General features: G+C 57.6%; 1 protein-coding gene across 1 annotated transcript in view; it reads left to right on the plus strand.

The window, feature by feature from the left end:
* Nucleotides 1-1,894: 1,894 nt before the first annotated feature.
* Nucleotides 1,895-13,789, plus strand: part of BCR (BCR activator of RhoGEF and GTPase) — a 105,713-nt gene continuing 93,818 nt past the window's right edge. The window contains exon 1 of the mRNA XM_037158723.2: nt 1,895-3,675. Within this exon, the coding sequence (XP_037014618.2) occupies nt 2,364-3,675 (1,312 nt within the window). The 5' untranslated portion in view covers nt 1,895-2,363. The remainder of the gene's footprint in view (nt 3,676-13,789) is intronic.

Consider the following 13,789-nt stretch of genomic DNA (forward strand, 5'->3'; position numbering starts at 1 on the left):
TCCTTGAACTCCAGTTTAGATCTAGCTGGAGACAGACAGCAAACAGGGAATACAGAGTGTGATGTGTCTGGGATCCACACTCCTCTGTCCTCAGGGGAGATGGACGATAACGACATTTTTCAGGAGAGAACCAGAGATCCAGGGTGCGAGTGCTTTCGAGAAGGGGCTGAGGATGGGAGGAGTGTCTTGGGGTCAGAAGAAGCTGTCCCACAGGGAGACAGCCACTATCTTGTTGTGTCTCTCTGGCAAGAAAATAGAGTCTGCAAACCCAAACTACAGAGCTTCAGGGTTTGTGAACTAAGTTTGCTTATGTCTACAATATTTAGAGAGAAAGGAACACCTCACTGATAGATGAAGTGCCCCCCACCATATATTTTCCTTCCCAGGTGGTAATGATAATGTCTCTGATGAGCCCACAATTCCCCCTGGAAACTGAGGGGCCCTGTCAACAAGGGGAAAAGCCATTTGTGATTTGGGGATTCTCTTAGCCACCGGCCAGCAAAGGGGGTTCCGCAGGCCTGCATTCTAAGCCTGCCTGACCCACTTGCTGGGAAGCCTAAACAGGCAATCCGATGAAGGCAGCTAATATTAATCATGAGCCGCCTCACACCCTGTGAAGTTAGGATTTATTACACCCATTTTAAAGAACTGGTCACACGGATGCCGGCACTGCTGGGGTTCCGGGCTCGCTTTGTCCGCCCTATAGGCAGTTGAATGGAGAGGCCTGCAGAGGGCAGCAGTGAGCTGCGCCTCGAAGTATCTGTAAGTCATGCCCCAAGGGATTTCCTGCGACTCTCCCAGAGCACTAACATTAAGGAGCAACGGATAGAACACCACATGCGGGCGCATTGAAGTGTGCTTTATGTTTGTGCCATCTGAGTGCTTTACACACAGTGCACACAGCACTTTACACAGGGGGACAAAAAGGGCTTAGAGAACGGAACTGCCAGGACACAGGTCACAAATCCCGGAGTCGGAGAGACCTGGCCCTGGCCTCTATTCTCCTGGATTAGACATTGGGGCACCTCTCCTGGGTGGCACTGGAACCGGAGGGAGAGCAGAATAATCCCTCACATCCGCACAGGCAGGTGTCCTTGTTCTCATGTCAACGCCCGGTTGGTTCTCCGGCTGACAAATCCTGTTTCCTTTTCCCTCACCCAGCAGGCTGGTTTGGCTATTTTCATTTTGCCCCATCAGGCTCCCTACATTGTGCTCTCTGCAGTGTGTCTGAGCTCTCCGGACATCCCTGAGGCAGGAGAAAAAGATTCCGCGTCACTGCTCTCCTGGGCTGTCCCGTCTTCACCCAGCTCTGCCGGCCACAGTGGAGACTGACACACACCTTACAGGGAAACTACACAGGTAAGTTCTGAGTCAGGCAATTCAGGAAAAACTACATTGGCCTCTGGAGTTCGGGAGAGACAAAGGGGACGAACACCTGGAACAGGACCGCAGGAAGGAAGATGTGGGTGTTGAGCGACCTGGGGGAGAAATTCCTATTGATGAGTCCTGTGCTTCATCACCCACCCCAGGTCCACAGCGCTGGAGGTCCACTGGTACACAGCGGCTGCTGGCATTTGGCGGCCCAGCCGGGCCTTTCTGCCTGGCACCCAGCTTCAACCCGATGTTGATGAGTGGCCCTGGGCGTGGGATCCAGGTGTTCTTGTCCCAGGAGTGTAGCAGGGCCTCTGCGTTGGACTGCAGGGTTCGCCGCCCGACTCTCAGTTTCCAACCAAGCGCGGGGGCGACGCGGAGCAGTGACTCAGTGAACGACCTCCCAGCAGCCCACTCTGCCCGCCCCTCCCCGGGGCGCCTACGGCGCGGCCCCTTTAAGAGGCCCGCCCGGCTCCGTCAGCCGCGGCGGCCACCGCCCCCCGGCCCTCCCCTTCCTGCGGCGCCGATTGCGGGCCGGGCGGGAGTGTGGCCAGAGCTGGCCAAGCTGAGCACAGCGCTTGGGGAGGCGGTGGCAGTCCCGACAAGGGCGGCCCGGCAGCGAGAGAAGAGGAGCGCGCAGGCGGCAGCCATGGACTAGCGGAGCCCGGCCGAGTGGAGGGCAGCTCCGATACCGCTCCGCGCCAAGCAGCCCCGCACACAATAGCAAAGCGCGCGGCCCGAGGCCCCCAACGCACCGCCCCCCCCCGCGCGTCCGCCCCCAGCAGCGCCCCGCCCCGCGCTCGCGCCACCCGGGAGCTGGGCCGCCGCCTCACCTGCTGCCCGGGAGGGGGGCGGGCATTGTTCGCCCGCCGCCGCCGCGCGGGGCCATGGGGGCCGCGGGGCGCCCGGGGCCGGGCTTGGCGAGGCCGCGGCGCCGCCGCTGAAGCGGGCTCCGCACGCACCCGGGCGGCGCAGGTGAGACCGACCGCGCCATGGTGGACCCGGTGGGCTTCGCCGAGGCGTGGAAAGCGCAGTTCCCGGACTCGGAGCCGCCGCGCATGGAGCTGCGCTCGGTGGGCGACATAGAGCAAGAGCTGGAGCGCTGCAAGGCCTCCATTCGGCGCCTGGAGCAGGAGGTGAACCAGGAGCGCTTCCGCATGATCTACCTGCAGACGCTGCTGGCCAAGGAGAAGAAAAGCTACGATCGGCAGCGCTGGGGCTTCCGGCGCGCGGCGCAGCCCCCCGACGGCGCCGCTGAGCCCAATGCACCAGCTCCTCGCCCACCGCCCGCGCCCTCCGACGGCGCGGACCCTCCGCCAGCCGAGGAGCCGGAGGCTCGGCCTGACGGGGAGGGGTCCCCGAGCAAGGCCAGGCCGACGGTTGCCCGCAGGCCCGGGGCCGCCGCGCCCGCAGAGCGGGACGACCGGGGGGCCCCCACCAGCGTAGCAGCGCTTAGGTCCAACTTCGAGAGGATCCGCAAGGGCCAGGGCCAGGCCGGGGCGGCCGATGCCGAGAAGCCCTTTTACGTGAACGTCGAATTTCACCACGAACGCGGGCTGGTGAAGGTCAATGACAAAGAGGTGTCAGACCGGATCAGCTCTCTGGGCAGTCAGGCAATGCAGATGGAACGCAAGAAGTCCCAGCACGGCGCCGGTCCGGGCCTGGGAGATGCGCCCAGGCCCGCTTACCGGGGGCGCTCCTCGGAGAGCAGCTGCGGCCTCGACGGGGACTATGAAGACGCTGAGCTGAACCCCCGTTTCCTGAAGGACAACCTGATCAACACCAATGGCGGGAGCAGGCCCCCTTGGCCTCCCCTGGAGTACCAACCCTACCAGAGTATCTACGTGGGGGGCATGATGGTGGAAGGGGAGGGCAAGGGTCCGCTCCTGCGCAGCCAGAGCACCTCGGAGCAAGAGAAGCGCCTTACCTGGCCCCGCCGGTCCTACTCCCCTCGGAGCTTTGAGGATAGCGGCGGAGGCTATACCCCGGACTGCAGCTCCAATGAGAACCTCACCTCCAGCGAGGAGGACTTCTCCTCCGGCCAGTCCAGCCGCGTGTCCCCGAGTCCCACCACCTACCGCATGTTCCGGGACAAGAGCCGCTCGCCCTCCCAGAACTCACAGCAGTCCTTCGACAGCAGCAGCCCCCCCACGCCACAGTGCCAGAAGCGGCACCGGCAGTGCCAGGTCGTGGTGTCAGAGGCCACCATCGTGGGAGTCCGCAAGACTGGGCAGATCTGGCCCAGTGATGGGGACAGCTTGTCCAACAGGCTGCCTCAAGACGGCACCTTCCATGGAGACACAGGTGGGTATCTCCACCAGCTTAGGTGGGCACACCTGCACCCTGGCTGGAAACTGTCGAGCCAGCGGAAGGGAATAGGAAGGGGGATGTTGTGGTGGGGAGGAACACGGAAGTACGGAAGTACGTATTGGAGTGATTTCTGACACTGTTGGGGACAGGAAGGGTTCATGCTGATCCCACGGCTGAGCAAACTCCATCCCTGCCTTCCTTCTGAATGCAGGTTCCCAGGGTTAGGAAGGGAATTGGGTCCGGAGGGGTGGTGTATGGCATGATAGGTGGCTTGTTCCTCTGGTTCTAAAGTGTGTGCTGCTTCGTGTCGGACCAGGGTGCTCTGGGCAGTCATCTCCTGGCTCTCTGTTCCCTCCATGGCAAGCAGTGGGATTGGTGTAAACAGGGGTTATCTCAGCCACCTCTGTCAGATGGTTTGTCGAGGGTTGATCTGTGTCTCGGGCAGTCCCAGCCCTCTTGTCCTGAGTTACATGACACACTTTGGGGAACTCAAGATGTGCTCACTGCTCCCAGGCCATGGAAGTGTCAGGTTTGCTTGCCAGCCAGCAGCAGGTGAAAATACGAATTAGAAGGAAGTGCAGTGTCCTGACCCCTGTGGCTCAGCGTGTTGGGCGTCGTTCTGCAAAGCAAAAGGTCGCTGGTTTGATTCCAGGTCAGGGCACATGCCTGGATTGCAAGTTTGATCCCTGGTCAGGGCGTATGAGAGGCAACCAGTTGATGTTTCTCTCCCTCTCTTTCTCCCTCCCTTCTCCTCTTTAAAATTTTTTTAAAGAGGGAAGTGAGGTGACAGGTAGTTCTGACTCAGTGGGCCGCTGGAAGTCAGCGGGGGTGTAGATTTTATCTGGAGCTGAAGCAGAGCCACACCTGTTCGGATAGGCCTGGCTTTGGTGGGGGAGCTCCCCCGCCATTACTCACCCACAGGCTTCTCCAAGCAGCTCCTCCCAGCTCCTCCCGGCTCCTCCTGGCTCCGTTTTCTGGTCCCTCGTGGAGTCCTTGCCTCCTCGCTGAACCAAGGATGAGTGCCCATCAGTGCTTATTTTAGGCTCCCAACCCACGGTATGGCCCTGACCCTCAGATTACACCTGTGGGATTGTGTATAAAACTTCTGGACTGTGTATAAACACTACTGCTCTTGGGGTGATGGGACTGGGTTTTGAGGTCCAGGCCCAGTGTGTCCCTGGGGTAAGGGCAGGGTGGGGCGTGGCGCTGGCAGGAGCCTCCTGAGTCCTGGTCCCTGTCTAGCTGGTCCCCTTGTCTTCTTCGCTGATTTCCCTTTTTCTGTTGATGGAGTCGAATGTGCTTCCTTCATCAGAATCCTCTTGAAACCGGCGGGGCTGTTTCTGGCTCTGTGAGCCACCTTTCCGTGATCGGCACCCTCTCCGTCCTGTTCGGTGTAGGCGCACCCAGTAGATGGTTTTCCAAATGCAGTTGGGGGTGGTGGCTGCCTCATGCTGCCCCAGCCTGTGGCCGGGGGCCCAGCCTTGTCCCCTCGGTCCTTAGGGAGGCCGGGGGCGGGGAAGATCGTAGTATTTGGAAACCTGCTTTGCAGGCACATCAGCTGGTCCAGGGTCTGGAGGATTGCCCTGTGGTCAGCGGGCACCAGCCTTGTCTGGCCAGCTGTCGGCCCAGCGAGCCAGCTTGAACTGGCCCTGAGCGCCATGGCGCGGAAGGACATTATTAACAAAGAGGAACATTTCAGACCTGCAATCTGAAATGACGTTCCCTTGCTGGTGGGGGATTCTGAGTTTCCGGAAGTAAAGCGGGCCTCCCTCCAAGCCCTCCCTCCCCCCTCTCATCAGCTCCCTCCACCTGCCTCTGAGACCCTGGCCCAGGAAATGGCTGAGGAGTTAATTTTACAATTTGGGCTTCATCGTTGGGACTTTCTGGATCCTTTTTTGAATGTCCTTAACGTCCCACATTCTGTCTCCTATTAGGTTTTTACACTCCTGGTTGTTTGAGCCCCGGGAGCCTTTAAACTCTGCACCCAATGCTCTCCTCTGAGGTTTGTGGCTGGTGGGGCAGGAGAGACCCGCTCTGGCTTAGCCATCTGTCCCTGTCCCAACTGTTCACTGATTTTCTTTAGATGGCCATGGAGCTTGCTGGCCAGGGCTGCACCTCCAAAGAGGGATGATGAGGAAAATGACAGGGTCGGGGGAGAGTGGATGTCACCCTTATGCTCCGCAGCAGCAGACACGGGGGCCTTCCTTTGGCCTCCGTCCAGTGGTGTCAGAACCCCTCTGGATGAGTGGGTCCTCACACGTCTGAGCTGGGGGACCCTGCTGTTTGAGAGAAGGAGCTGAAATGACCACGAGCCACTGCATGCCAGGCATGGTGACAGTGTGTTCCCCGCAGGGTCCCTCTTGGGCTCTTACGTCACCCCTTGGTGGGGCCGCCCAGCCACAAAGAAGGATGCAACCAGGAAATGGCAGAGCTGGCATTTTGGGCCCCTGTGGGATTGCAGAGCTGTTCCTTCTAGAATGCAGTGGCCTTAGGGTGTTCTTCCCACAGCCCACCCTGCGCCCGAAAAGCGTGACTGGGTTGGCCGCGGGGGGCGTTACAGGACCCTCCCTCTGTACTGTGCGGTCCACGTAGAAGGAGAGAGTGTGGTCCCAGCCATCCGGGAGCTCATGAGTTGACAGGAGAGAGGAGCGCACCCCTCACTTCTGTGTTCAGAGGGAGATCCGGGAGCTTCCACAAGCGGCAGCACTGGAGAGGGGCCCAGGGGTCTGCACCAGTCTAGCAGCAGAGGGTGAGGCAGCCCTCTGCCCCTGGGAGCAAGGGGAGTAAAGACTCGGGGCACCCATTTCTGCCCTCTGTGACTCTGGACTGTGTGCTTCTCTGTGGTAAAATATACGTAATGTGAAATTTACCTGAACCCATTTTAGCAACTGTGACTTGCCCAGTTCAGTGGGATTCCGTCCATTGTGCCACCCCCACTGCCACTGCCCATCCCCACAGCTCTTCCTCCCGCAAAACTGGAATCCTGCACCCATTGGACGACAGCTCCCATTTCCCCGCCCTTGGCCCCTGGCAGCAACCACTAGCCTTTTGTTTCTGTGTTGTGACTATTCTGGGCACGGCATATAAGTGGAATGACCCAGTGTTTGTGCCTCTCTCTCTGGCATAGTGCCCCCAAGTTTCTCATCCGTGTGGTAGCACAGACTGCGTTTTGAAGGCCGGATCCCTGGCTCATTCCCGGTCTCCTGTGGAGCCCGAGTCAGCGCCAGACACAGCACCGACCAGAGGATCCCTTCCTCCGTTCACCGCTCTGGGGTGGGGACTGGGAGACTGGGAAGGTGAGCTCATCTTGGGAAGTGGCTTATCAGCCGTCCCAGTCTCTTCCCTACGCCGTCCCTGTCCTTCAACTTCCCCTCGGGAGGAATCGGCAAGCCCGGTCATGAGAGAGGAGGCCAGTGGACTCCAGGGCCTTTCCTTTTTTAGTCCTTTTCCAGCCCAAGGAATTCTAAATCTGGACACCCAGCCATGTGTGCCCCTCAGCCTTGTCCAAGTATCTGTGGTGAGCTGTGACCTCCAGGTCTCATGTTCCTTGGTGGGCTCTCTCGAAACTTGCTGCCATGTGTTTTCACGTTTATTAAGCAGCTTACTTTGCCCTTTGGGTCCTGATGACGTGTTGTCACCAGAATGATTACGGCTTTGTTTTTCCCTGGGATGATTGAATGGACCAGTGACCAATCAGAGTGAGTCACTGGGGGGCAGTGAAAGGTCACCCCAGACCTCGTGCTGGCTTCGTCATCTCTGTCAACCAGAGCCTGTGGTCACCTCTAAGTTGAGTACAGGCTCCACTCCATGAACAGAGGGAGAGTGGACAGAGTCTTGAGGGCACTTAAGTCATCAACAGGGTAGAGACGAAGTCTAGATCGAATTTTATAAGTGTGTCTTGGCTCAGGAAGAATGACTTTCCTGTTTTGGGAACAGAGGGAAGCATTCCAGAACCTTCCACTGAAGAAGGGGCTGGGAGTGCTGTTGATTTGCGTGGGTCCAGGAGGACGTGCCTTTCCCATCTCCCCCCGTTGCCTCATTTGTTGCTTCAGTAGCCAGCCCCCACCCCTGGCTGGGAGTCCTGTGGCCCAGAGGACCTGTGCACGAGTGACTGCCGTCCTCACCAGGGCAGAGACTCTGAGTGAGCCAAACGCTGGGGCCCACCCAGGAAGGGAGCACAGCAGTGCCCGAGGCTGGGCGCAGCTCGCCCCTGTGGTCGGAGCGGGCCCCGCGGTCACAGTAGGAGGGTGGGCATCTCCAGCGTTGTTTCATGTTGCAAAACAGCAGGCCTGATTCTGACTGAGGCTCCTTTTTAGGTCACGGTTGGCGGGGGAGGACCCCCACCGGGGTTTGCCACCCTGAATGGAACACAATCCCTGTGACTCATGTAGGGCATTTTCCTTTGGAAAAAATGTAGTGATTCTCATTAAGCTATGCTATTTATAAACATGTGATGGGTTTTGTTTTTATGGTAAAACATATATCATAAAATGTGCCACTCCAAACGTCGTTGAGGGTGCAGTTCCCTGGCACGACGTACGGTCGCATCCCTGTGCGATTGTCACTGCCGTCCACCTCCAGAACCTTTTCGTCACTCCCACCAGAAACTCTGTCCCCACGAAGCAGTGACTCAGCTTCCCAGCCCCTGGCAGCCACCACCCTTCTTTCTGTCCCCACGGATTTGCTTATCCAGGGCACCTCCTGTAAGTGGGATCACGTATTAGTCCTTCAGTGTCTGGTTTATTTCACTCACGTAAGGTTCTCAAGTTGGGAGCAGTATTCTTGTCCTTAACGCCCCGTGTCTGGTCCTTAATGGGTATGTTCTCTTTAGGAAAACAGCAGTTAGTGACAGTAATGGTTCCTTGGTCTTCACACCCACGTTTTTGAAGTGTCCCAGTGTATTAGTTGGCTAAGGCTCCCATCACAAAGTATCACAGGCTGGGTGGCTTCAACTACAGAAAGCTGTTTTCTCACCGTTCTGGAGGCTGGAAGTCCAAGATCAAGGTGCCGTCCTCTTGCTGCATCCTCACTGGTTGTCCCTGTGTGCACAGGCACCCCTGGTGTCTCAGTGTGGCTAAGTCCCTCCCCTCCCCTTTTCTTTTCCATCCTCACTTGAGGATGTGCTTACTGATTTGAGAGAGAGAGGGAGAGAGGGAGACACCCATCGCTTGCCTCCCATACTTGCCCTGACGGGACTGAACCTGCAACCTTTTGGTTCCTGGGAGGGCCCTCCAATCAACCAGGCCACCCGGCCAGGGCCAAGTGTCCTTTTCTTATAAGATCACTGGGCAGATTGAAGTGCAGCCCCCCAACGACCAACTTTAACGCGGTCACTGCTGCGAAGACCCTGTCTCCACACACCATCCCACGCTGAGATCCTGGGGGCTGGGACTTCCGCACACGGGTTCGGGGGTAGCGCCGTTCAGCCTCCACACTGGGCCTCGCCGGGCTGCAGAGGAAGCAGCCGCACCGGCCTCCCGGGCCGTGTTTCAGGAGAAGGTGCGTCCAGCGCTGCGTGGACAGCACTGTGGGCATCAGGGGAGGCGTCCTCAGGTCCCCGTGCTGCCGTCACCGTCCTTTTCTTTGGACCCGTCATTGCCGAGGCCCTTTCTTTCTGTTCTTTCTTTAAATTTGAACATTTTTATTAAGATAGCGTTTTTAACATACATTTTTATTCTGGTTCATACCTGCCTTTCCTTCACAGAGGAACTGCCTCTCCCTGTCCACTCAATCAAAGGTATTGAGCGTCTGGTCGGTGACAGGCACTGTCTTTGAGGGAAATCTCTTGCCATCGGCTTTCTTTTTTTAACAAAGCATTTTATATATTTATTTTTTATAGAGAGGGGAAGGGAGGGTGAAAGAGAGGAAGAGAAACATCAAAGTGTGGTTGCCTCTCACGTGTTCCCTGCTGGGAACTGGCCTACAACCAGGCATGTGCCCTGACTGGGAATCAAACCGGCGACCCTTTGCTTCACAGGCCCGTGCTCAATCCACTGGGCCACACCAGCCAGCGCCCATCGGCTTTCTTCATGGCTTTGAAGAAAGGCTCATTTCCAAGGGCCTTGTCCTTTAAAACTGACACACAAAACGAAACCTTCGTCATGTTCTAGCATCTTCCCTGACCTCATGTCTCCCTGTGACCAGATGTGCAGCTGTTTCCTATGGATCCTGTGTCTGTGTGCCTTGCTTCTTCAGGACGGTGAGACCCTGAGGACAAGGACAGAGTCTGTGCCACCTCAGAGCCCCGAGGTGTGTGCCGCACCGCAGGCCCTTCACAGTGTTCCAAGTGACGGCGGTGATGTGAGCCTGTGGGTCTGTGTCCTTGGCACTGTGCCCGTGAGTCAGAGAGGGACGAGACCCCATCTGTGCGGCGTCTGTTCACTCAGCCCCTTCCCAGCTCGGGCCCACCCCTCTGAACCCCGTCTGATGAGCAGCGGTGGGTTTTCAGGGGCCTAGTGGTGCAGGTGCTCCTGCCAGGAAGCTCGTTGGCCTGGGAGATTATCCGGAGGTTAGTTTTCCTTCTTTGCTGAGCCTTGGGCTTCCCTGCTAAGCCTTACAGAGCATCTCGAGTCCTCAGACTGGGGCCTCCTAATTAGTGTCTTGGATTCTGTCGCTCACTTCTGCGACCTTGCAAAATGACAGTGGACGGGGTGGTGGCTGGGGCCCAAGGGAGACGTGACTGGTGGGTTCACAGATGCACATGCTGAGGTCTGGGGACAGGGAGACTGCGACGCCCCTGCTGTGTAGGGGGGACGCTCTTTCCTGTGTTCTCAAAACATTCTCATGAGGTGGCTGGAGGAAGATTATTATCATAATTATATGCCATCGGCTGATTGGGTCTGAGGGGTGTGAGGCAGACGCACAGGCCTAAAATAACCCAGGTCGGGTGGCCAGCGGAGGGGCTGGGGCTGGCCTCTCTGCTCAGAGGGCGGGTGAGGTCATCCCATGAAAGTGGGCGCAGAGCGACCCCCTGAAGTGGAGGAGACCTAGATCAGCTGTTTCACAAACGTGTTTGGGGACCTGCTCCGAGAGACGGGGATGGTGCTGAGTGTCAGGAGACAGGCCTCCTAGCAGGTCATTTGCAGTCTGGTAGGGACACAGCCACGTAAGCCTGCAGGTAAACCTGGAAGCCTACATGCTCTGAAAGGAATCGCCTGGCCTTGACCTTCGGGTGGGTCCACAGAGGTGTCAGCCACCCAGGGATGTTTTTTGTCTCTTATTTGGCAAATCGTCCAGAGAAAGGACTTTCCGACGTCCCGCACATCCTCCTAGGGCGCTTTGTTAAGACTCCTCCCGCAAGGTGTGTGCAGAGGAGCCAAGAGGACGGTGTGCGGAAGGACACTGCCCTTCACCCTGCTCGTGCATCTGACAGTCAAGGGCTGAGGGGAAGGGGTTGGTGCGCGCTGACCTGCCCAGCTGTGAGCAGGTTTGGGAGATGCTGAGGGACAATGCCTGGCTGGGGAGACGTGACAGAGGTAGCTGGCCTTTTATACACAGTGTCGGGCATGGCCCAGTAAGCAAGGTTGGTGACCAGGGAGGGCTGCAAAGGAGCCATTTCCATGGCCAGGGGACAGCCAAGGGGACGCTGGAAGAAGAGGGAGAGACCTGTTGCACCAGGCAGAGTGGGGCCAGGCCGGCAGAGCCAGGGACGGACAGCCCAAGGGGATCCTGGACTCAGGTACTTCTGCTGGCTCCAGAAGAGCTTTTGAAGATTCCCTTCACCTTAAATGCCTGACCAGTCGGTCCCTTTTAGAAAATGCTGCTGGGACTGACTGGGAAGCCAGCAGAACAGGAAGAGATTTCTCTGCATATAACCTATGCACGTAACCTTGCATGTAACACGGTAAACGTCCTGGAAGTCACCACCTAGAAGCAACATATATCCACCTGGTGCGGCGGAAGAACACAGACTTTGAAGGTGGAGGGTCTGGACTTGCTCAGGAGCCAGCATGTGGCCTTGTGCAGGGATTTGTCAGCCGGAGGGGACGCCCCTGCCTAGGAGGCCTTATGGGAGCGTGAGTGCCCAGAGTGGGTTGTCTGGGGGCAGGGTCTGGCCTCCACTCTAGTCTCTCGGAGTCTCCCCTCGGGCATCTAATCTCAGTTGATTGAACACCACTTAGCAAGAGATTTTAAAGGAGAAGTGCATAATTCAGCAGGTTCACCCTCTTGACTCAGTAGAGTGTCTAGTGTGAGCTCCAGGGGGGCTGAGGGGTCTGCTGTGGCCTTCACACCCCTCTGCATGGTGTGTCCTCCTGGGCTGACTGGGGCTCTTCCATCTTGAGGGTACGGCATGTGTTTTTCTGCATTGCGGCCCCAGTGAAAGCCAGGCACTTCATCTAGTGCGAAGTTCCACCAGCCAAGGGTAGCGGGCCATGCACTGTGCTGAGGCCGCATCACCCCCTGTGGGGTGCCATGGGGCCCTCTTGCAGGGCTCTTGGACTGCTCGGCCTGGTGGCTTTTGAGGGCCTTGGAAGCTAGGAGCTGGAGGAAGACAGAGATCTCTCAATTTTTCTCAGAGCTTCCCCACCCCAAGTTTGTAGAGGGAAGACTTAGGACCACTTGTTATCATTTTTAGTGGTTGTGAGGCCTTAAGAGAATAAGTAAAAGCCCACAGACTTTCTGCCCTGGCTGGTGTAGCTCAGTGGATTGAGCTCAGGCCTGTGAACCAAAGGGTCGCTGGTTCAATTCCCAGTCAGGGCACATGCCTGGGTTGTGGGCCAGGTCCCCAGTAGCGGGTGTGTGAGAGGCAACCACACAATGATATTTCTCTCCCTCTTTCTCCTTCCTCGCTCTAAAAATAAATAAGTAAAATCTTAAAAAAAAAAAACCCACAGACTTTCTTATTTTAATAGTAAACAAAGGAGGAAGACAAGAAGCTCTGAAAATTACTAATGCTTTGGCATATCCATGCTCTGTCTGCAGATTTCTAAGGACTTTGCTTCCTTCAGCCACGACCCCCTCGCTCCCCCAGCCCTGGGCACCTGCCGCCCTACTTCCTGTGTCTGTAGATTTGCCTCCTCTGGACGTTTCACATGAGTGGATCGTGTAACATGCGGCCTTTGTGTTTGGCTTCTCATGCAGAGTAAGGCTTTCCGAGCTCACCCTTGTCTGGAGTGCCTCAGGACTGCATTACTTTTCGCTGCCAGATGTTATTCCAGAGGGTCTTTTCCGGTACAGGTGGGCGGGCCGGATCATTCTTGGGCACTCTCTGCTGGCTCACAGGGGTCCTGTGTTTGGGCCCGGGGACGCTCGAGGGCCGCCGTGTGTGGGGCGAGAGGATGCTGGAGGGCAGGGAGTCTCGGGGCTCACCAGGGAAGGGCGGGGGCCACTGAGCTTGTTTCAGCCTCCAGCCTGGGGGCTCCTCCTCTTGGCCTGTGCATCAGACACTGTTACCTGAAACGTACTCTATGCGAACTCTTCCTCATGTGAAGAAGTTGCCACTTTCAAACATCGGTGCATGTAGACAGAGGAGGACGATACATGCGCTGCCCATCAGCCACTGTCCGCAGCACCAGAGTCCCGCCGAGCCCGCCTCACCCTTTCCCTTATTTTCATTGTTTGTTTTTTAATTGTGGAACAAACTGCACATAACGTAGAATTTACCATGTTAACCATTTATAAGTGTAGAACTCTGAAGTGCTAACGCTTCAGTGTTTCTTAAAAGGCAGAGCTGATGGGAAAACTCGGATCCATCTGTTAGGACCGGGTGCCCCTCCCAGTGTCCTGGGAAAGAACCAGGTGGTTCAGGCTCAGCCTTTCACCAGGCGGCGGAGCCTGCGGACCAGGGCCAGAGCGGGGACCAGGAGGCACCCAAAGCAGTGCAGTTAACGTGGGGTCACCCTCGAGGCTCTGAGTGCAGGAGGGGAAGCCTCCCGTCTGTCCTGTGGCGTAGGGGACGGGGCAGGAGACTGTGGTCCACACAGAGTCCGGAGTCAGCAGGAGCCCTGAGGCTGGAAGCGTCTGTCCGGACAGCTGGTGTAGGATGTGGGCCATGGGGGAGGCGAGGTGGACGGGAGGGTTGGGCAGCTCCGTGCAGGACCCAGGCGCTAGGCTGGGGAGAGTTGTGACAGGGAGCCTGGAAGGTTGCTCAGCAGGGGAGAGGGCGCCT

Source organism: Artibeus jamaicensis, unplaced genomic scaffold (assembly GCF_021234435.1).
Source record: "Artibeus jamaicensis isolate MK-2021 breed Jamaican fruit bat unplaced genomic scaffold, CSHL_Jam_final contig_1128, whole genome shotgun sequence".
In the NCBI taxonomy this organism is placed as follows: domain Eukaryota; kingdom Metazoa; phylum Chordata; class Mammalia; order Chiroptera; family Phyllostomidae; genus Artibeus; species Artibeus jamaicensis.